At 40.3% G+C, this 23,836-nt stretch overlaps 1 protein-coding gene across 2 annotated transcripts in view; it reads right to left on the reverse strand.

Moving 5' to 3' along the window:
• PON2 (paraoxonase 2) overlaps window positions 1-13,691 on the reverse strand; it is a 28,845-nt gene extending 15,154 nt beyond the window's left edge. For both annotated transcript variants that reach the window (XM_033195126.1, XM_033195125.1), the window contains exons 1-2: window positions 13,372-13,691; window positions 4,272-4,342 (exon numbers count right to left, since the gene is read on the reverse strand). In XM_033195126.1, coding sequence (XP_033051017.1) covers window positions 4,272-4,342; window positions 13,372-13,508 — 208 coding nt within the window. In that variant the 5' untranslated portion in view covers window positions 13,509-13,691. The remainder of the gene's footprint in view (window positions 1-4,271; window positions 4,343-13,371) is intronic.
• Between the last annotated feature and the right edge of the window lie 10,145 nt (window positions 13,692-23,836).

The raw sequence follows: 23,836 nt of genomic DNA on the forward strand, positions 1-23,836 counted from the left end.
AAGACACTATATTGGAAAATGAATTTGCAAAAGCTGCTTAACCTCCTTGAGCCTCAGGTCCTTATCTGTTAGAAAAAGAAAAGACGTGTCTATATCTCACAGTGGTTTTTGTTTTGTTTTGTTTTCTTTTCTTTTTCTCCCATCAGTAGACTGTAAAGTACTTGATTATAAGGGATACAGACTTTAATGCTTTTTGCTGCCAAATCTCTCAAGCAGCAGTTATTGTAAAGGTCTTGATTGCCAAGTGCATAACATTGTTAGTTATCTTGAGAAAGACAGTCCATTCAAATTTTGAAGGCCAGACATTTAGAAAATAAGATTTTTAAACTTTTAAGCCTCAAACAAACTAGCTCTTGACATTTTAATTTTTAATATGCAGGTGTTAATCTGCCAAATCTTGGGTGTATAAAAGCTTAGTTTCTGTCTGTAAGATACACTGCGAAGGACTTTTTAAAAAGGACTAAATAGTGAACTTACTTTCTGCCCCACAGAAGGCACACATCCTGTATGATATGTAGTCAATAACTATGATTTATTAAAACAGATACAATATGATACGATATATATAAAGCACCCAAAAGTTGCACATAGTTCACTTCCAGTGATGGTGACTGAAGCACTGTAGTGTGTGCATATGTATGTGTGTGTTGACGGGAATCAAGGGCAAGGGGAAGGAGGGTTCACCTCTTAGAGGGATTAGTTGGCCTCAAGTGCATAGCTACTACTGTTTTCAAAACAGAAAATAAGAAACAGCCCTCTCTATCATAAAAAGTTGCTTTTGCCTGTATAGAAACGTGTGTCCAGCACATTGTTATTCCTTACCGTCAAAGACCTGTGAATAAGTAACTGTTGTTAAAGATATATAACCACAAGTTATTATTAACCATTATGCATCACTAACATAGCGTTTGACAAATGTTCATATGGTGTGTGCTAACCACAGGGCAAAAGCAAAAAAGGAAAAAAAAAAAAAAAAGCACAATTCTAATTAGATCTAAAAATGTATCCCAAATGTGCTTCTAATCACTCATCCGCTCCGCTCTGTTGCCTTTTGAAGTGCCTCAGAGGCATTTAACACTTCACAAGAGGGGCCATAGGTGACATATTTCCTCATTCTTTCCAATTCCAGACAGCAGCTCACACACATCACAACATAAAGGTCACAAACATAGACAGATGCCTGTTCAGAATACAAATGTTGCTGGGCTTGTTCTTCTCTGAGGAGTGCTCCATCCCAGTGAGTTGTAAGAAGAATGCACTTGGCAGTCTGTCATGTAACATGGCTGGTTGTGCCCTACTGTCTACTCTGAGACTTGTATTCACAGAAGGTGGGCTTCCCAGGGCCAAGGGCTGTTTAATAATGTGACAATTATTAACTCAGCAGCAAAAGTAACCTAAGAGATCACTGGCCCAACCTCCCACCCTTGCCCAACATCTTTTACTAATGCCATCTGGTTTTTGCTGAGTGACCAGTTCTGAGAGGTCTCCTCCTGATTGCAGCTGGAAGGCAAGATGAAGCTGCTAAGTTACTTGGGACTCTTGAACTGTCTGCATGATCCAGCACAGATGTTGTCAATCTGCTATCTGTTATGAGTTTGCCTCCTCCCACTAAGTGTCTGGGCAATTGAAAGAAAGAAGAGAAATTCCAGAACAGCCAGCCAGTCTAGGGGATGGGAGGTGGAACCGGGGAAATACAAGAGTATCAATGAAAAAAAGGAGAAAGAACACATAGGAAACAGATGCCTAAGGAATGAGAGGCAGAGCAACCTGAGGAAGCTGATTTAAAAGAAGAAAACAAGGGAGGCAAGCAAGGGATTTGTAGAGAAACTCTGAAGGTTGCACTGTCAAGTGATGGTTTATTTTTACTAAAAGAGTGCTGAGAACCCTGTCTGTAGTGAATGTAGTTACAACTATGAGGTACCGAGTTTATTACTGTTGCCAACTTGAGAGCAATTTAGCAATGACTGTCAAAACTTTAAACACATATCCTAAGGGAACAACAATCCCATTAAGGATGTATTCTACAGATAAACAAATGCAATAGCAATGATGTTCACTGATCTGTTCATAGTTGCAAAAAACTGTAACAACCCAAACGTACATTAAAAGGGGACTGGTTAAATAAATAATGGAATGTGAAAATATTAAAAAGAATAAAGTAACTATATAATATGCTGATGTGGAAAGCTGCTCACACTGTTTTAGGAATGAAGCAGGTTGTGAAATATTTACACTAAAATTCTATTTGTGAAAAAAAGTCAATATATTTGTTTGCATATGGACTGAAACTATCAGGAAAGATAAAAAGCTAGTTTTGAAATATTATGCATAATTTGACCCCATTTATATTTTTAAAAATTATGTATAGGAGTATTCATAAAAAGACAGAAAAAGATGGAAGGACACTCAAAACTTGTTTAACAATGTTACCTATTCCAAGAGGAGAACATTTCCATGTAACCTGAGTTTTAATTTCTAAAGAATAAAACAAAATATTAAATTGTCTCTCCTACCTCTAGAGAAGGATGTTGTTATAAAGGACTAGAAGGGACCCAATGACAGTCTAGTTATTTCCACACTGTGGCTCTCAGAGTAAGATTATAAATAAATGGTCCTAGGCTTTTTAAAGTCTAAAACCTTCAGTCTAATCACAAACTCATCATTATAGGTGACAAATACAAAAGCCAACTTTGCCTAAGGTCACATTGTGGCAGAATAGAACTAGAAACTAGATGTTTTGACTTCTAATTATTTTTGTTTCTAATCATACCATGAACCATATCTAAGGAAAGCCAATATTGGCTGGGCTCAGTGCCTCATACCTGTAATCCCAGTACTTTGGGAGACCAAGTTGGGAGGACTGCTTGAGGCCAGGAGTTCAAGACCAGCCTGGACAACATAGCAAGACCCTGTCTCTACAAAAATAAAAAACTAGCCATGAGTGGTGGCATGTGCCTGTAGTCTCAGCTACCCAGGAGGATGAGGCGGAAGGATTGCCTGAGCCCAGGAGGTGAGGGCTGCAGTGAGCCAAGATTGCACTACTGCATTCCGGCCTAGGTGACAGAGTGAGGCCACCTATCAAAAAAAAAGAAAATTTTAAAAAAAGGAAAGCCAATATTTATTGTAATTTAAAAATAGTTACTATGAGTCTATCATGTACTAGGGACATGTACTTAGTAGATGACAAAGGGTAAAAGACAGCGAGACACGGACTCTACCTTGGAGAAAAACTGCAAACACGCCAGAGAGACCCTCAGTGCTGGAGAAGAATCTGAACAGATCCCTCCTTATCTATAGCAAAACTAGGGCTTGCTCTTAGGAGACCCTCCTCAAAGACTCAGGCTCCACAATACATCCTACATAAAGTCAAGGGAAGAGGGAGACTCTCCCCCTCTGCAGTGATAGCTTAGAAGATAAAATAAACACAAGTTTTTACAATACATATTGTGACGTGCCGGTACATTAGTCCGTTCTCACGCTGCTAATAAAGACATACCTGAGACTGGGTAATTTACAAAGGAAAGAGGTTTAATTGACTCACAGTTCCATGTGGCTGGGGAGGCCTCAGGAAACTTACAATCCTGGTGGAAGCTGAAGAAAACACACCTTTCTTCATATGGCAGCAGCAAGGAGAAGTGCCGAGCAAAAGGAGGGAAAAGCCCCTTATAAAACCATCAGATCTCATAAGAACTCGCTCACTACCATGAGAACAACAGCACAGGGTAACCACCTCATGATTCAATGACCTCTCACTGGGTCCCTCCCACGACACACGGGGATTATGGGAACTATAGTTCAAGATGAGATTTGGGTGGTGACACAACCAAACCATATTGGTCAGTTACATGTTAGCCATAAGATAAGATCCTAGTTACAGAGTACCCTAGTGAGCAGGGTAAATGCTGTCACTGCCTACATAAAGCTTCCTTCACTAGCTGATCACGAGGCTCACAGAACACAGACTGCAGCGGCCATACCTGACAAACAATACAGACTTGACAAAAATAGTTCAGAGAAGTCGCAAAACAAGCAAGAAATCAAATGCTAAACATAGAATTACACACAAAAAAGAATAATTTACAGTGACGGTAGAAAAGAAGAATAAATAGAGGGTGCATGAGATCAAGAGGTTGACCAAAGAGGTTTTTGTTGATCCAATGTGATTTATCCACTGGAAAACAGTAATTTCATGCTAAAATACCATTAATGAGTGTTTTAATGTTAATGGCCAAAAAATGCAATGTTCCCAACAAGCATTTTCACATACATACCAATTCCTTTAATCAGGTGGCAGTTTGGAAGGTCTACAGATTCTACTTCTCTCGAGGCTTTAAGTCGATTTCTGTTACAAAAAAATATATATATATTTGTTTATGTATTCCCTGCTTTGTTTTAGAAAGGGTTTAAAGAGGCTTGCAGCAATACATAAAACACAGCGTTTTAAGTCTAAAGCAGATGAAAGAGAAAATAGAAAAACAAGAGTAGGAACATAAAACTGCACCAGAAATGAAGTTAAAACAAAAAGGCCTATTACAAAGTTCTATATACTGATATGGGTTTTTTTTTTATTTTAAAGCCAATAACTCAACCAATAAACCTTATAATGCAAGTTCCTACGCAAATGTAAACACAGCACCAGCTCACATTTCTCACAGTGTTGGTGTTGTGGGAAAAGAGTTCCAGATGTAGAACCAGAAGCCCTCCCTGTCTTCCTTCTGAAGAGTCAAACAATGAAAAATGACTCTAAGCCTCACACAGAGACTGCAAAGAAGCCAAGAGAAAATGACATTGCTCAGAGCCTGACACACCAAAGACATCCCACAAACAGTTACTAACAAAAAAGAGAAGAAGGCAGCATCACTATCACAGTATTTTTTAAAATAAGAATTTATTTATCTTATTTCAATAGCTTTTGGGGGTACAAGTGGTTTTTGGTTACATGGATGAGTGATATAGTAGTGAATTCTGAGATTTTAGTGTACCCATCCATGACAGCATTTACTGGAGTAGGAAGGATGGAGAACACCAACTAGTTTTGTAACAACTATTTGCTGTTGTATATCCAGAAAATTAAAAGGAAGAAATAATAAGAGAATGTTGAACTCTAATAAGATATCTTCCCCCTCCCTCTCCACTCTAGAAGCAGTTTGGGGCAACACCTGTGGGATCTTTGGTTTTGAAGGCCACACACTATTGGCTTTCCCTTCTCCTCTCACATTTTTTCACCTTCTCTGTTCTCTAGAGCCATAAACAATAAAAATAGCACCTTGTAGAAACTTTACATTTTTCAGTGGTTCCCACATACCATACATTTAAGAGACAAAATAGCTATTTGCCGTGTGTCCTTCTCCTGTGCATATCCCTAACAGTTTCTGAGGTCTAGACACTGGGGAAGGCTTCTAGAGTATAGCACAGGCTACCGGTTTCTTCTAGATAACCCAGAACTACCCCTAGTTTGTACCAACTACACATTTTGGCAATTCATATCATACATAAAGTTTCTAATTAAAATGTTAATCAGTATGTATTTGAAATCATGTAACTTAATATTAAATGTTTTGAAACAATATAGCAATAAGGCAAAAAGTATAAATAAATCAATATTTAAATATAATAAAAATATGATGCATTAAATGTATTAAATAATACAAATTTTTAAATAAAGCATTAAAAAATACAATACATCTCACTCCTACGTGTAATAGAAGTGATTCAAGAGAGGAAAAATAAGCTCGAAAACCAAATACAACATGTTCTCACTTTAACTGGGAGCTAAACAATGGTGCACATGGACATAAAGATGATGATGGTAGACACTGGGGACTACTAGAAGGGGAAAGGAGGGGAGTGGACAAGGGCTGAAAAACTATAGGGTACTATGCTCACTACCTGGGTGATGGCATCATGTTCCCCAAACCTCAGCATCACACAATATACCCATGTAAAACCCGCACATGTACCCCTTGAATCTAAAAAAAAAAGTTGAAATTATAAAACAAAGAGAGAGAGAAAAAAAGTTTATGTAGCCTAATGTGGTAGTAATCTTAATTGTGATGATGAGGATGACACTCACGATAATCATGGGTGGTCAAAGGAAATAAATAACAAAAACACGTATAATTTACCACTGTTCTAAGTGATTTACCTGCATACATTCATTTAATTCTTCAAACAACCCTATAAATTCATTTAATTCTCCAAACAACCCTATAAATTAGGTAGCATTATACCAATTTTAAAGATGAGAAAACTGAATCAGACAAAACAATTTTCCCAAGGCTCAACTTAGCCAGAAGTGCTGGAAGCAGGGGAGTTTTTGCTTTAAACTACTCTGTACTTTTCTCAGAAAGTAAAGGGATCTGTGTTCTCGTCTTAGCAGTGAAATTGCCATGACCTTTGGCAGGTCAGTTAATCTCTATAGATGTCAGTATTCTTTATGGATAAAATAAGGATGAGCCTAAAACACCTCCAAGATTCTACTAACGTTATATGACTCCAGAAACAGATGCAGATACAAAACAATAGGTTATAACGGCTGTTTGTACACTAAGTTTTAGTATCATGCATTGGTTTGGATGTCAATTTTACACAATTTACTACTATGCCTATTTGACTATACAAAAATAGGAATAACGATGTTTACCATCTACCTTTTTCAAAGATAATCTCTTTGGATTAAATACAATCTGTTCAAAGTAACACATTCTGATGTGTTTGGAAAGTTTAATATGGGCTTCCGGTTTCAGAGTCAACTTAGGTTTGTGTAAGTAATGGATGCTAAATAGGGCAATCTTTTTCAACTAGTTTTCTTGTACAATATCATGTTTTGATACGCAGCCTACCTGCTATTAACATGGAAGAGTTACGTGGGAGTTGTGCATAACTTCTACTTAACTGACTTTTTTCTTGGCTTTCCCTTTTGATAAAAGAAAATGGGGGTTTTGCCTTATCCTTCCTGGACCATTAAGACTTCCAAATTTCTTCAGTTGGAAACTGCCAGACATTTTCCCTGGCAGAACAATCAGTTCCCTGCTTGTTGGTGGACTTGTTTTCTGGGTGGCAGACCGCAGTGGCTGACAAAATGAACGCCATTCCCACCCCCCTTTCTTTCTCCCTTGCTGCTTCCATTGTAGTGGTGGGCAAAGCAAATATTTGCTTTCCCAGACTCCCCTGCATTGAGATGTAATCATATGACTCAGGTTTTGGGGAAAGATACTGTGTTCTGGATACACAGGAGAGTCATGAGAACACAGCTAGCTGGTATCACTCTGTCTCCTTTCTTCATGATTTAAACACACATGCAGTGCTTGAGACTGCAGTAGCCATTCTGCATCCTTGAGAAAGATACAGCTATAAAGTCAATAGGGAGAGATCAAATAATGAAAATACATGAAGAACCCAGTTCCTTGATATAATCACTGGCTCATCGAGCAAGCTCTATATTGGGTCACCTACAGAGGTGTTTGTCACGTGAAGAAAATAAATCCCTCTTCAAATGAACTACCATTAATCTGATGTATGTTACTTGTGGTTGGAAGCAATCCTCACTGGCATCAGATTTAAGAAGTTTGTGTATTTAAGAAATACACATATTTCTCTCAATATAGAGAAAGCTATACAAACCTTTTTGGATTAGATTAATAAGCCTAAAATTATTCATGTAAAAAAGCACGACATAAATGGTATAAACACATATAAGTGATGATATGAGAGGAGGAACACTCTTTACTTCTGCCAGAGCCTATTTATTCCCTAACACTTTTATGTCTATAACATGCTTATGACTGTGCTAGGTCAGAGACGCATGGCTCTTGCCATTCTGCTGTCAGGCAGGCATCGCTAATCAATAGCAGCACTCTTCCCTTTAACCCAGAGCCAGCCTCAGACACATTGTTTCGCAACCACAGGGAGTCTGTTAAAACTGAAACTCAAAAGGAAAGCTATTTGCCTTCTCTATTTTAGGTTCCTTTTGTTTTTCTTTTCTTTTTCATTACATTTATTTATTAATTATTTCTTCATCCCAAGCCTATGGTAGGTAAAATACAGGAAACGGTATCTGCTGGCTTCCTTCATTGGTGTCACGATCATTCCCCAAGTGACCCCTATGGAGTCCAGTGACCAAGGAATCCATGAGTAGAATTCAGGGATCCACGAACTTGGATGGGGGAAAAATACATCTTTATTTAAACCTCTAATTCAAATTGAGTATTTCCTTTGATGATGAGTGTACGCAACAAACCACACTACTATTAGTAGTATTTGTGACTCTGTCACTAATAGAAATTACAGATACTTTTCTATCACATTTCAGTTGTAGATAGCTCAAAGTGCTATTTACATTCATAGCTACTTCAAAATATCTGTTAGACATTTACCTACCTCTAGATCCATTTAAGGGTTTAATTAAAAAAGCATATTATACCATAAATTTTAAAATAGTTTGGTAGCAGTATTTAAGTATAATTGGTTTCCTTTGTAATCCTACATATTTTATTTTACTCATTTAAAAACATGATGCTGAGAAGGAATGAAGGCTTCACCAGACTGCCAAAGGGATGTATGGCACAAAGGTTTAAGGAATTTTGCTTGAATTTCACTGTCTTCATAGATGACATTTATTGAGCTGACTGTATGCCTGGCATTGTTTTAAGCATTCTCATAGTCCCACTGTGGAGCAGGTAGTTCCCCATCCTACAGATTAGAACACCGGGGCACAGAAAAGTGAAATAATCAGTCCAAGTTTTCAGGTAAATAGTAGAGCTATGAATGAACTCAGGCTACCTGTTCACAAAGCATGAACTCTTAACCGACGGTCATTAGCATGAAATCAATCTCAGTTTCTTTCATTCAGGAAACAGCAGTACCCTTCCAGAGGAGAATGAGACCAGGGGCTGCTAGCTATTATCTGGTCTCATGGCAGGTAGCAGTAAGGGTGCACCAAGCTATGGTGCCAATACGCCCCTGAGCAAAGTGGGAACACAGTGTTACTATCAGGAGTTTCTTTGTGCCATACTTCTCTGCTTTTGAATTTACACACAACTGCTGGGGCTTTATCTCCTATGTGCAAGCGATATGGAAGCCAGGGCTTTATCTTTGATGTATATAGCCTTGTAAAAACCCTTTGGAATTCACCCCTTGGACTCTGGCAATACTTGCATTAAGTTACTAGGAATTTGTGCTTAGGCCTGTAAACCTAGAGAAAATTTGCTCCACTGGCAGAGAAGCTAGAAGACTGTGGGAAGCTGGGGCCAACTTATTTGGAATCAGGAGACCTGGCTGAGGCGACAGGTTCAGCACTAATTATTCATTAATTATATTATTGAATAATTACATTATTCTGTTGAACTAACTAGTTAACCTCTCTAACCTCAGTATTTACAGTTATAATGTAGAAGGGAAGATATCTATGAAGACTGGATGAAGGCATAAAAGTAAAAGAGCTTTCTGTCCAAATGTCAGTAAATGTATATTTTGGTTCAATATAAAGAAATTTGGCAGGGCTCAGTAGCTCACACCCATAATCCCAGTACTTTGGGAAGTTGAGGTGGGAGGATCACTTGCGGCTAGAAGTTTGAGATCAGCCTGGGCAACTCAGCAAGAACCCCGTCTCTACAAAAAAAAATGTATTTTTTGTTTTTTTGAGACAGAGTCTCGCTCTGTCGCCAGGCTGGAGTGTAATGGCTCACTGCAACTTCCACCTTCCGGGTTCAAGCGATTTTCCCGCCTCAGCCTCCTGAGTAGCTGGGATTACAGGCATGTGTCACCATGCCCAGCTAATTTTGTATTTTTAGTAGAGATGGGGTTTCGCCATGTTGGTCAGGCTGGTCTTGAACTTCTGACCTCAGGTGATCCACCCACCTCAGCCTCCCAAAGTGCTGGGATTACGGTAATGAGCCACCATGCCCAGCCGTGTTTTTTTAGATAGCCAGGTGTGGTGGTGCATGCCTATAGTCCTCACTGCTTAGGAGGCTGAGGTGGGAGGATCACTTGAGCCCAAGTGTTCTGGGTTACAATGAGCTATGATTGTGCTGCTGCATTCCAGCCTGGGTGAGAGTGCAAGATCCTGCCTTGAAGAAAAAAAAAAAAAATTAAAGATAGGTTAAAAAAAAAAAAAAAAAGAAGTTTTTACACTTTTGACACACTGACCAGCACACAAGAGTCACCTAATAAATGATTTAAAGGATGGTGGTTTAAAAGAAAAAAAAAAAAAAGACTGCTCCTTCAGAAGTAGAAACAGACCACATAGCTTCTTGTGGGAATTGTCATAAAAGGTGCCAGGCAGCAAGTAGAACATTCACACGGGTACTCTGGGGGTTCCTGCCCACGCTTAGGTCTCTGATGCACTCAAGCCTCATGATTCATCCACAGCTGCGTACCTTGACACCAGGAACTGGCCTGGGAATATATGTACACTGTTATTTTCTCCTTTATTGCTCAACTAGGGAGGGGTGGAAAAGGAGGGTGTGGAACCAGTTACAGTTCAGAAGAAGAAAGACAGCTTTGATGACATTTATCCCTCTGGGACATCCTTATACTAAAAATTGAAGTGGGCAACCTGGGGAGAGAAATAACTGTCTGTCTGGGGGAGAGAAATTGCCAAAGCACTATCTCTAAATATTGAATAATCAAACAGTAGGTTGAACCAAACATAAAGCCTCTGTCTCTTCAACTTCCTCTGAAGATCCTTTCCTTATGAGGAAGTGAGAACATGCTTTTTTTTCCTCTTTTTTTTGAGGGAGTCTTGCCCTGTTGTCCAGGCTGGAGTGTAGTGGCTCAATCTTGGCTCACTGCAACCTCTACCTCCGGGGTTCAAGCAATTCTCCTGACTCAGCCTCCCAAGTAGCTGGGATTACAGGCATGCACCACCACACCTGGCTAATTTTTGTATTTTTATTAGAGACCGGTTTCACCATATTGGCCAGGCTGGTTTTGAACTCCTGACCTCTAGTGATCTGCCCGCCTCAGCCTCCCAAAGTGTGGGATTACAGGCATGAGCCACCGTGTCCGGCTGAACATGCTCCTTTTAAAAACAGACTCTAAGGGTCACCAAATTCTGTAAACAGAAGGCACTCCACCATATGATAAAATACAGGGTACCCAGTTAAATTTTAATTTGAGATAAACAATGAATGATATTTCAGTATAATTATGTCCCAAATTCCATGCTTATGCTAAAAGTATGGTAAGTATTTCATACTTATACTTAAAAAAAATTACCTATCTGAAATTCAAAGTTAACTGGGTAACCTACATTTTTCTTTGCTAAATCCAGCCACCCAACATTCTTACATCAGCCCATTTGGGGCTTCACATATCCAATAAAGTTACCACTTTATAAAGTCACTGCCCAATAAAGTATATCACAGTCACATAAAGAAAAGTTGTATCAAATTGTAAAGTAGGCTGAGGGTGGTGGCTGATGCATATAATCCTACCACTTTGGGAGGCCGAGGCGGGAGCATCACTTGAGGCCAGGAGTTTGGGATTAGCCTGGGCAACAAAGTGAGACCCTGTCTCTGCAAGAAATAAAAGTATTAGCTGGGCATGCTAGCATGCATCTGTAATCCCAGCTACTCAGGAGGCTGAGGAGGGAGGACTGCTTGTGCCTAGGAGTTTGAGGCTGCAGTGAGCTTTGATGTACCACTGTACTCTGGCTTGGGCAGCAGAGCAAGACCTTGTCTCAAAATAAAAAACAAAGAAAAACAAAAATCAACCAAACAAAAACCTGTAAATAAACTATCAGGTGCATTCTGTCAATAAGTTTTACTTACTTTTTCATTTTTTTTTTTTTTAGATTTGCAGCTATAACTTTAAAACCTTAAAATTAGTGAGAAGGGGAAAAATTTGACTGTTGAGAAAACTTCCAACTTGCAGAAAAACTGGTGGCTTACACATTAGTGACAACATAATAAGCTTGTAAATTTTGGTGGTCTTATCTTTGAAACAGAGAGCAGGACAGATCATATACACAGTCATCCAACTCATGAATGTTCTGTGGAGTACAATGGGCACCATCTAACATGAAAATTAAAGTCAACATGTCCATTTCCTACCCATAAAACATGTCCATTTCCTACCCATAAGCGTTCTTTCCTCAACTCTCACTGCCATCTCAGCCACCACACTCTTCCTCTTTGCATTATCAGTAGATGAAACTACAACCATGGGACAGTAGAGCTGTGGCACAAACTCTGGTAGTACTTTTGACTTCTCCCTCACCCCTGGGGTTCCAGAATTTGGGTCCCTGTTATCCTCTCTGACCTACTGCAATACCTTAACCAGCTTCCCCATGTCCGCTCTCTATTCTAGTAGTTCTCAACCTTGACTGCTCATTAGAATTATCAGGAGTGTTTTTAAAAATAAAAAATACCACTGCTACTGTCAGCCACTGTTCTTACATTATGTACTTTCTTATTTATCTATTTACCTGTGAACCTTGAAGCCACCTTGCCAAACAGTACATTACTCCATATCACATTTTAGTTGTAATGAAAAATCTCTGATAGGTAGACACCACAGTTTATAAATTACCAACTCAAATTTTATTTATTTTGTAGAGATGGGATCTTGCTATGTTGCCCAGGCCTGTTGCTAACTCCTGGGCTCAAGCAATCCTCCAGCATAGGCCTCTGACAGTGCTGGGATTACAAGTGTGGCTGCAGATTCTGATCCAGACCAGCTGAATCAGAATCTTTGGTGGTGCCACCCAGACACCGGCCCTCCAAGAGATTCTAATGTACAGAGAACCACTGCTCTATTCCAATCCCCCCTTCCAGGCTTATCTCTATAAAACACAACCAGCTATATTAAGTTCTTGTTGAAAAGCAAAACCCACCAATATTTCCCTTTTGAAGGACTATTGGGTCTATCAAAGTGGGGGCCCATTTTTGAGAAACGCTGAAGCGTTTCTCAAACTATGCAGAAATGGGTGGAGAACAACTTTATTAAAGACGGGGCTCGTTTGGGCAACAAGGAGAAGAAGCAGCACCAATGACCTGAAATAAATCTTCATAATTAAAGTTTCAATGCAAGAGTAGTCGTTTTGTTTTCAGAGGTTTGGCCCTTGAGTAATTGTAAAGCATTCTCTTGTCAGCCTAAGCAGAAGAGAACTTTGTTAGCAGCAAGGGCTTATAAACTTTCAAGAAAGTGTCGCGACTCACTCCAAACTTTGCTAGTTTTTTCACTAGAAGAGGAGAGTCGGGGTGATGGGTGTTCAAGTAGCTGGGGGAGGGACGGCAATCAAAAATTCTCCAACCCCGGCCGCAAGGCCGGTCCCGCAGGAATCCCTCCCCCAGCCTGCGCCCTCCCCGCACCACGCGGCCACCCCAGCCTGGGGACCGGCGAGGAGGGGCGCGCGAGAGTCCCACCTACCTGAGTGCCAGGAGCCTCTCGCCCAGGAGCGCCAGTGCGATCCCCAGCAAGCCCACAGCCACCAGCCGCCCCATGGCGCGGAAGCCGGGCGCGCTGCCTCGCTCGGGTCTAGCCGGCAGCTCCGTGGGCGGTGCCATCTTCCCGGTTCCACAGTGCCGGCCGCGCTCCGCCCCGTCCTCCGCCTTGGTCGAGTCCCTGCGCCGGGGCCGCGGAGGCTCCGCCCTGGGCCTGGCGCTGGTCTTTGTCCTCACAAACTTATTTACCCAGTTACCTTCGGGACGGCCCTGACACGCCTTACTTTAGGCTCATGACGTGAAACTGAATTCCCTCACCTCCTTTTTCAAACAACTCACCCGAAATCCTCTAGGAGCCCGCATACCTTTCTCATTTCCCTAGTCTTCAAACACATTTCTCACTCGCTACTCCGGTGAGAAACTACAGAGAAAGCTGTTTTTGGGGGTTGGGGACGGTGGCCAAGGGAGGGAAAGTAATGGGATGCGTCTTGTAAATATTTCACGTTGGAATCACTACTTTTTATAACAAGACGTAGTTGCAAAGAAATAAAAATCCTGTGTCTCGTAATACTTTTTTTTTTTAAACATGGTGTCGTTGTGTTGCCTAGGCTGGAGTGCATTGGCATAAGCACAGCTCACTGCAGTCTAGATCTCCCAGACTCAAGGGGCCCACCAGCCTCGGCCTCCTGAGTAGCTGGTACCGCAGGCACGCACCATTACACCTAGCTAAGTGTGTGTAAGGTGTGTGTGTGTGGTGTGTCTGTGTGTGTGTTTGTGTGTAGACCGAGTCTTGCTGTGTTGCCCAGGTTGGTCTCAAACTCCTGGACTCAAGCCATCCTCTGTGTGTGTGTGTGTGTGTGTGTGTGTGCGGAGACCGAGTCTTGCTGTGTTGCCCAGGTTGGTCTCAAACTCCTGGACTCAAGCCGTCCTCCTGCCTCAGCCTCCCAAAGTGCTAGAATTACAGGTATGAGCCACCATGCCCAGCCTCTATTAATACTTCTAGACTACAGACTTAAGGACTTAGACACATCTTTTTCATCCAAACTCAACTTAATGGGAAGAAGTGTAGTTTTTTTCTTTTCCTTTTTCACTCTGACAACCGTAACATGAAGGAATAATTTAAAATACAATTTTAAAAGTATAAAATGAAATTTACCCATCAAGATTGATACCATTACAATAAATGAGTACATCTGAAATAAGCTTCTAATGCTTTTTAGTATTTAATTGCCAGCCTACAATATGTAGGCAGAAATGGTCACACTTGACAATTTTCAACAAATATCACTTTTATAAAGAACCAGTAAATAAAAGTAGATGCCAATTTCCCACCTGCCTCTCACCAAAAAAAAAAAAGACCTCTCTCTTCCTCTATGTGTGTGTATCTATGCTTCAGTCCTAAGGGATATTGGATTACACTGGATGGTAGAAAGAGAAGTAAAAAGTTGTCCTTTGAAAGTCCAGGAGGCATTACCTTTTTTGTGTCGTGGACCCTTCTGGCAGTGGTGAGCCTGTGGTTAACTTCTCAGAATAATGTTTATAAATGCTTGCAATAAAATGCATAGATTTTCTCCTGTGTGTTTCGTGAAAAAAAGAAAGAAAAGAAAAAAGTTTCTTTTTAAGTGAATAAAATGTATAGATTGCAAAGAAAATCAATTACATTGTAAGGAAAAAAAAATAACTGAGATCAGTCTGAACTCTGTGAGGTAGGCAAAATTTATCAGGCCCAGAGTGACATGAGTATGGGACTTCAGTCATGCCCCAACACCCATGCCTGGGGACAGTTGTTTAAAGATATTTTGTTCCCAAGTAGCTGTCCCACCCATTATCTTCATATTCCTGAAATTTATGATACCAAGAATAAAGTATAACCAATCCACAGCTTATGTTATTTTAACGCAAAGAATTTAGGAACTGCCTCTTCCTTCCCCTTAAAAATCTATGTGTAACTGCTGCTAATCAGCGTGTATATTTACGGAAACTTGAATTTATGCTCCTGGGTTGCAGTACTCAAACTTGGCCCAAATAAACTCTCTACTTACATTAATTTTGCCTTAGCTTCAAAATTAAAGGTCAACAATTGAAATGTAATTGTTAAAATATCTAAAACATAATTTTTGCTATAGTAATGTGGTAATGTAATGTGTGCAACATTATTTAACATAGTAAATAACAAGATCTAGCAACATCCTTTTAAATAATGAGTGTAAATGTTCTTTCATGATACTGAAAACAACTGTAATGAAATAATGAAAATAATTGTCATTTCCATTAGTAACAGTCACGAGTACTGCAAATGCTTCTGAGGTTTGTCTGCTAGTTTTGTAGTTGAAGAAAATGCTAACTTCCATTTGAAATCAAGATTTTTGTTTTTTCTTATCTGAGGTCATTAATCCCTCTGAATTATCAATGGACAACTGGGTTAAGAACTCTGACATAGGCTAAGGCTATGACTGTTTAGAGAAGGGTGGAATATCCTTCCTAGGACTATTTTTGTTGTCAATCATTGAGGAAGAGAAGAGCCTCAGATACAAAATCAGAATTTAGGCCTGGCAAGGTAGCTCTTGCCTATAATCTCAGCACTTTGAAAGGCCCAGGTGGGAGGATCACTTGAGGCGGGGAGTTCAAGACCATCGTGGTCAACATAGGGAGAACCCATCTCTACAAAAACATTAAAAGTAACAAAAATAAATAAATCAGAATTTAGAAGAAAGACCTAAAGCAGAGGGGCCTTGGACTATTGCGTAGGCTTCTCTCTTAATCTCTTAGGCCCCGAGGGAAGTACATACAACTATGCCTCATGGATTCTGGGTCAGGAGCCAGGCTACAGTGTCTTTCCACAGGTTCCACAAAATGCGAAAACCACACAGATGGTAAATAAGAATATCCAGGTATGTCCTATTCTCTATGTCTGTTTCCGTTTTGCTATTCCCAATTTGTAAAAAAGAGAAAAAAGTCATGTTCTTAATAGTCACGTTCTTCAACCTGGTTTCAGGTGACATTATAGGATTGAAGGTCTACATCTTTAGGATAGTCTCAGGATAGCAAAAACAACAACAACAACAACAACCAAAACCAGCTTTTGTGCTGACTTTCCTTTCTTCCCTGGCCCATGGTAGGCGTCACTGATTGATTTTGGCGAAGTGTCTCATCACACCCAGACTTGTCCTCACAATTTGTTAAAACAACAACAAAAGGGAAATAAGAATCCCTGAGCTAGGGAACATTTTACAGTTCAGGATGAAACCTATTTGCCATCTTGGTGCTGGGTGGTCAGGGGGAACAACGCTCTGGGATTTAGCATGGAAGCATTTATGGTAATGAGCCAGGGCTTTCAAGTCCACCAAAGCTCACCCTCAGAGAATCAGAGAAACAGAAACCTTATTTTAACTTAATTAACATGACCAGTGAGTTCCCCCAAAAATCTGTGTGAGGAATCTTCTACCCCCATATTCTTTCTCTTTCTCAATGTTGCTGTTGAAACAACTTTTGCAGAAGTAGTACCCATCTTTTCCCCCAGCCCCACCACCATCCTAGGGCTGGAATTGTCATTCGTCACATGGAGATGGAGATGAGGCATATTTTCTAATTTGGAAATCAGAAACCATTGTGAGAATGTTATAGTGGTTATTACATTGTATAGTATAGTTTAGCCGTCTTTTGAGATAACTAGGATGTATAGGCTACACCAAGAACATAACCCCTGGTTTCTGTTTGTTTCCTGGGGAAAGTGGTTTCTGACTACCAAATAATCAAGTTACTCAATACAAAACAAACTTGTTCTGGAACTTGCTTGTGTGCTGGCAACTCCTTATACTTGGTATGAAACAGTTTTTCTCAAATAATGACTTCTGACTATAATTAGACATTTAGTGGGTTTTAAGCAAAATTTCAGAAATAATAATACCTTTTATCAATGCTTCTCAAACTATGTGCAGTGAAGGACGGGTTTTTCTTGGCCTTTGTAAAATACAATGAAAATGACTTACTGGAAGATGAAGTAAAAAAAAACCAGACATACAAAATACAAGCCCAAATCTTTTATTATTTGGTTCAACAGACTAAAATTACTTTGTCAAATTTCTGTAACAGTTTCTAAATGCTTACTTTCAATTTTTTGTAATTAACTAGCCATGGACCAGAAACAAAGAGTTCACAGACTGAAAATGGTCCGTGGAGCACACTGCCTTTCATAATTGTACTTTTAACCCTTTAAAGTTCTTTGCAGTGTATTCTTACTTGTAATGTTCACAGTAATTTGTGAAATAGGTGACTCGTGATTATTGTAATTTTATATAATGTGTGATGGGGAGTTGGACCCTCCATATTCCTTTTAACCCTTCCTCTCCTTATCTCTGTTTTAAAAAGGGAGCAAAAATGCACTGAAGGCATGCTATCAAAGATGGTTATTATCAGCAAAAGAAGGATTTGCCTTTTAGATGCCTCACTCCGTGGCTTCTCAAAGAGTAAAGGAAACCTCCCTCCAGCCAGGCCATTTTCTGAGAATTCCAGCATATTAAAAAGTAAAGAAATGCCATAACAGAAACATAAAGATTTTTTTAAATATTTATGTTCAACAAATTAACATCTTCACATAATAGGTTGAGTGATATTAACTTGTTGTTTGTAGAGGTCAAATTCATAAACAGAGATAAAATACAATGTAATGTGCTAGTTACAGAATAATTATGCAATTCATAAAAAATACTTATTCCTGGTTTACTATAGGAAGAGTGGTCCAGTCATGGAACTGAAGTTTAAAGTGAATGAGCTTTTTCAGTTGTGTCAATGTATCTTTATGATGTATGAATAAATGAATTCTGAGATAATGTTGAAAGTCAAAATTTAGGGCTCTTTGTAAAGTTCAAGTCTAGGCCATTTGGCTTGCCCGTCCCCATGAGACCCAAGCCTATTTATTTGGAGAGCTATAGGCTTTGTTGCCTCTCTTCCAGGAACCATTGAACCCTTGGGAAGAGGACAGAGAGGGAGAAAACACTGGGAGAGAAGAGGGGAGTAGGGAGAGAAAGATACAAAAACTCCCCAACCTCCATCTGAGGCTGACTTTGGATGAACTGAACTCTATGGAAAAAGTAAAGACATATTACATCCTCTTCTAGGAAATGCATGCATGTTTTCCATTGTCCAAAGCAGCATTATTTGTAGTTCTCCATGAATGAACCATATGTTCTGCTCCTTTTAGAAGCCTTAATGAAAAAGGCTTAATGAAGGGGTCCGCTGAAGTAACAACCACAGGTATAATTTATTGAGCACTTCTTATTCCATACACTGCCTCATTTAACAACCATTTGGTTGTCTTTTGTTAATTGTCAAATAAAAACAGATTTCTATTTCTTTGCTATTCTTGGTAAGAGCAGAGATGAATGAGCTGGTAACGAGAGTTGTAGAAAATTACATCATGTAAACTTGCATGAAGGAGAGTTTAAAACTAGGTTGCTTTTTATACTTTTCGTCTGCCTGCTTACAGTAATTCACTTAATATTGATGATATTCTGTGTATCCAAGCAGTTACTGGGAATTCAAAGGTAACGGAGGCAGACCTTCCCTGCCTCGGTGGCAGTCAGAGTCTAAGCAGTTGGACAAACATGCAATGTTGTATCAGGGGCTCAGAACTTTGATCTCTGTCCTGTGTGTGATGTAAAACCACTAACGACTTTTTAGGCAGGGAGGCATGTTTGTGTTTTCAAAGGTCACTATGATAGGTATGGGGATATTGAGAAGGTGGCTGGAGTCTATTCAAGAGAAGATACAGATGTGTACAAGGCAGAGGTATGGGGATGGCAGAGAGGAGCAGATTTAAGGAATTTTGAAGGTTGAATGGATAGAAATGGCTAATAAAATGGGGGTGGGCGGAGACTTTTCTGCAGGCTGAAGTGGGAGGATCACTTGAGCCCAGGAGTTCCAGTCCAGTGTCAGCAACATAATGAGACTTTTTTTTTTTTTTTTAATGTGGGTGTAATCTGTTATGGGATTAGAGTTTTTTTTAAAAAAGAAAAAAGATGTGGAAGTAAATGAGTGAATGGGAGTAACTGGGGTGGGGCAGGAACAGTTTGGGGTGGCAGGGACAGGACAAAATAGTGAGTACCGCCTGGGACATAGCACATTTGATGTGCTCAAGGCTCAGTAAACATTTGCAGCCAAGTTTCTGCTGCTCAGGAATGAGATCTTTCCTGGAGATAGAGACTTGGGAATCATTAACCAAGAGTGTAGCAATCTGAGTAAATGAGCTACAGGAAGGTTTGAGGCTGTAGCCTGAGGTGGTGTAAGTAGAATTCCTAAGAGCTTTATAGGTATGCAGGTGGCTAGGAGATGGGGAAAGGCGAGGAAATAGAATGGAGAATTAGAAGTTGATTTGAACTTTAGGGATCACCTTAAACCAAGGACTGACATAAAGGTGCCCTTTTCTCTTTCCCCTGAATCTGCATATGTGACCTTGAAATTCTTCATACTGGCTCCAGGCAGTCATTCTGTGTCTATGGAGAATGAAACCTTATTTGCTATGCCTCCACAGAGCCTGGAAACCAACTGAAAGAAGAGGATGGGGATAGGAGGTTGGAAAGAAATCTCCAGTTAGTTTTGCTTGACATAAGACAGCCCCTCTCGTGGCCTCAACACCCTCAGCAGCAGGAGTGACTAGCAAGCCCTGGAGTGTGCTTCTGGCAAGACCACTCTCTTCTTCAGTGCTTAGTGTCTCACTTCCAATATTTGTGGTACCCCTTGATCTAGATTTCTTCAGTCACCAAAAGAAGTTGCGGTTCCCCAGCAACCTTCATCTTCCAGACTCTCTTCCCCATGTGGTTGGGTACTTTTCCCCATCTCCCAATTCACCCCCAACACCCCAAACTCCTTCCTTATGTCCCCTGGAAATCATAGTCAGTCATTAGCAAAATCCCTTATATTCACTATATCTCTAAATAGTCTCTTCAACTTTCATGTTATCTACTGACCCCCAATGCCAGGACATTTTCCCACCTGTTCCAGAAGGTTCTAGCTCCTGGCTCAAAGTCATTCTCTTTTATAACACACCATCAAAATTCCTGGTGATTTTAGCATCCATGTGTAACCTTTTCATACCTAACTTTTCAGTAGCATAATCTCTCTTCCAATGACCTTGTCTCTACTCCACTTTGACACCTACTCCTGTGGTTATACCTGAAGACTTTTCCATTACTGGTAATGACAACACCTCCAAAATCACAATTTTAAGATCTCACCTTCCAATCACCACCTCTTATTTTTTTTTAGCTCATTCCCTCTTGTACTCCATATTTGAAACTTTTTGACCCTGCTTTGATGTCTAACTGTTAGAACTACTGCCTCTCACTACACACATACTCCATTTTATTCTACTTTGTCTGGTGCTGATTCTTTTTTTTTTTTTTCTTTGAGATGAAATTTCACTGTTGTTGACCAGGCTGGAGTGCAATGGTGCCATCTTGGCTCACTGCAACCTCTGCCTCCCGGGTTCAAGCCATTCTCCTGTCAGTCTCCTAAGTAGCTGAGTTTACAGGCATGCACCACCACACCGACTAATTTTGTATTTTTAGTAGAGACAAGCTTTCTCCATGTTGGTCAGGCTAGTCTCAAACTCCTGACCTCAGGTGATCCACCCACCTCGGCCTCCCAAAGTGCTGGGATTACAGGCGTGAGCCACTGTGCCCAGCCTATGCTGATTCTTTATAATATTTTTAGTAACATTCTGGAGACAGTATTCTGACATGGTTTGGATTTGTGTCCTCACCAAAACCTCATGTTCAATCCATTTCTCCAGCACCTTTTTCCCCCTCTTTGGTCTCCAAAGGGCAAAACCAAAATCCTTTCCATTTACTCATTGTTCCAGAAAAGCACTGAAAAATGTTTCTCTGTAAATAATCCCAATTGGTCTTTGCTTGATTAATTGTACCTAACATCCTGACGATGTGGAAAAATAAGTGATCTTGATTGCAGCCACCCTGAGACACTGGTGGGCCATGGAGAGGAGAGCTGATTCTCACCTGGAGGGTCCTGCAGAGTTCAGCTCTGCTCAGCAGTTGGGTATCTCACCTGGAAAACCTGAGATTCTTGTTCTTCTGAGGCTTAACACATGGGAACAAAGGAAGGCTGGATCAGAACTTTCAGCACCTGGCTCTGGTTTCCAGCTCAGAGTGGGGCCATCTCCTGTGCTGGGCAAGTTTTCACACAGAATTTCAGCAAGGAGCTGGGTACAGTGGCTCATGCCTGTAGTCCTAGCACTTTGGGAGGCTAAAACAGGAGAATCACTTGAGCCCAGGAGTTTGAGATCAGCCTGGGCAACATTGCGAGACCCTGTCTCTCAAAAAAAAAAAAAAATTAGCCGGGTGTGGTTGTACATGCCTGTAGTTCCAGCTACCCAGGAGGCTGAGGTGAGAGGACAACTTGAGCCCAGATGGGAGATCAAGGCTGTAGTGAGCTGTGTTCGTGCCACTGCACTCCAGCCTGGCTGACAGAGTAAGAGCCTGTCTCCAACAACAACAACAACAAATTTCAACAATGTAGTAATCCTAACAGATAATTACTAAAGCATTATCAAGGAAGACAATATGCATTACTGATCTATTTCTTAAGAAAAAATGATAATAAATAAAATTAAAACCTCATGATTTTACAACCTAATAGAATTTTCTAAGCATAAGTTTTCAACTGTGCTTTTAAATATTCCATCTTCCACAAACCTTTGTATACAAGCTCTCGTAATGCCACTTTATTTTGCCTATTTTTTCTTCAAGACAAAATCAAAAAGGATAGTTTTAAAAGGATCATGCCTATAATCCCAGCACTTTGGGAGGCCAAGGGAGGTGGATCACATGAGGTCAGAAGTTCGAGACCAGCCTGACCAACATGGCAAAACCCCGTCTCTACTAAAAATACAAAATTAGTCAGGCGTGGTGGCACATGCCTGTAATCCCAGCTACTTGGGACGCTGAGGCAGGAGAATTGCTTGAACTCAGGAGGCAGAGGTTGCAGTGGGCTGAGATTGTGCCATTGCACTCCAGCCTGGGCAACAGCAATAAGAGCGAGACTCCGTCTCTAAAAAAGAACACTCAGCTTCAATATTAGGATCCTCCCAGTTTCGCCCTAGATGAAAGCTTTATGGCAAGGAGTTCAGCTTTCTCTCTGTTCTTCTTTCTCTTCTAGACCATGCCTCAAAGGCTATTATTTCACACAGAACCTGCCTGCAGGTTCTTTTGCTATTAAAAGTAATGGCAAGAACCCCAATTACTTTTGCACCAACATATAGCAAACAAACAAGAGTCTTAGTTCCTCAAGAAGATTTCTACCTTTAGTTCTTTGAAAATAACAAGTGTTTTCTCCTGGCTATATTTGGAAAATATGGTCTCTATTGACAATAGCTTCCCACCCCAGTGTCCCTTTTCAAGTGTGCTTTTTTACTTCTCTCATTAATATTCCCTAAACCATTATAAGATGTTTCACTCCTTGCCATGGTCATATTATCAAATAAAACTAAACTCTCAACATTAGTGCCAAAATTGCATTGTGAATCTAGTTTGTATTTTTTAGTTTTGCCCATTATGTGAAGCTCCTCAAGCAGAAAGGTGGTTGGAAACTATAGTGCTAGGAGAATGGCTTTCTGTTGCTAATAAAAAGAGCAAGGTTAACCCCCTTGACACAGACTCATTTTGAGACAAGATAGAGGATCAGAAGTATATTGACCCAGATTATCGAACCCAAAACAGGTACACATAACTTGATAAAGGGCTTTATTTTTCCATACACAGGCAATACATGAATGCTCTTGGATTGCAAAATATTCAAAGGTTACTGGTAAACTTAAAGTCTCCCTGGCTTTCTTCTAGGAGAAAACACTATTTTCAGTTTAAGATGTATTCCTTTCTTATCTATCATCTTATTTTCTTACTTATTATCATTCTCTTATTTTCATGTATGTAATTAAAAAAAAATGTACCTTTACAAATATATGGTCCTATTGTGTGTGTGTATGTGTGTGTATCTGTGTGTGTGTGTGTGTGTGTGTGTGTTTATTGAGCAATATTGTCAACTAATTTTTTGGTGCCCCAAGCATGACTTTTTTCTCCATAGAAAGTACTCTACCAGCCAGGCGCAGTGGCTCACACCTGTAATCCCAACACTTTGGGAGGCCAAGGTGGGCAGATCACCTGAGGTCAGGAGTTTCAGACTAGCTTGGCCAACATGGTGAAACCCTGTCTCTACTAAAAATACAAAAATTAGCCAGATGTGGTGGGCATGCCTGTAATCCCAGCTACATGCCTCGGGAAGCTGAGTCAGGGGAATCGCTTGAACCCGGGAGACAGATATTGCAGTGAGCCAAGAACATGCCTCTGCACTCCAGCCTGGGTGAAAGAATGAAACTGTCTCAAAAAAGAAAAAAAAAGAAGAAGAAGAAGAAAGAAAGTATTTTACAAAAGTTATCTTTG

This window comes from Trachypithecus francoisi, unplaced genomic scaffold (assembly GCF_009764315.1).
Source record: "Trachypithecus francoisi isolate TF-2019V2 unplaced genomic scaffold, Tfra_2.0 Lachesis_group4, whole genome shotgun sequence".
In the NCBI taxonomy this organism is placed as follows: Eukaryota; Metazoa; Chordata; class Mammalia; order Primates; family Cercopithecidae; genus Trachypithecus; species Trachypithecus francoisi.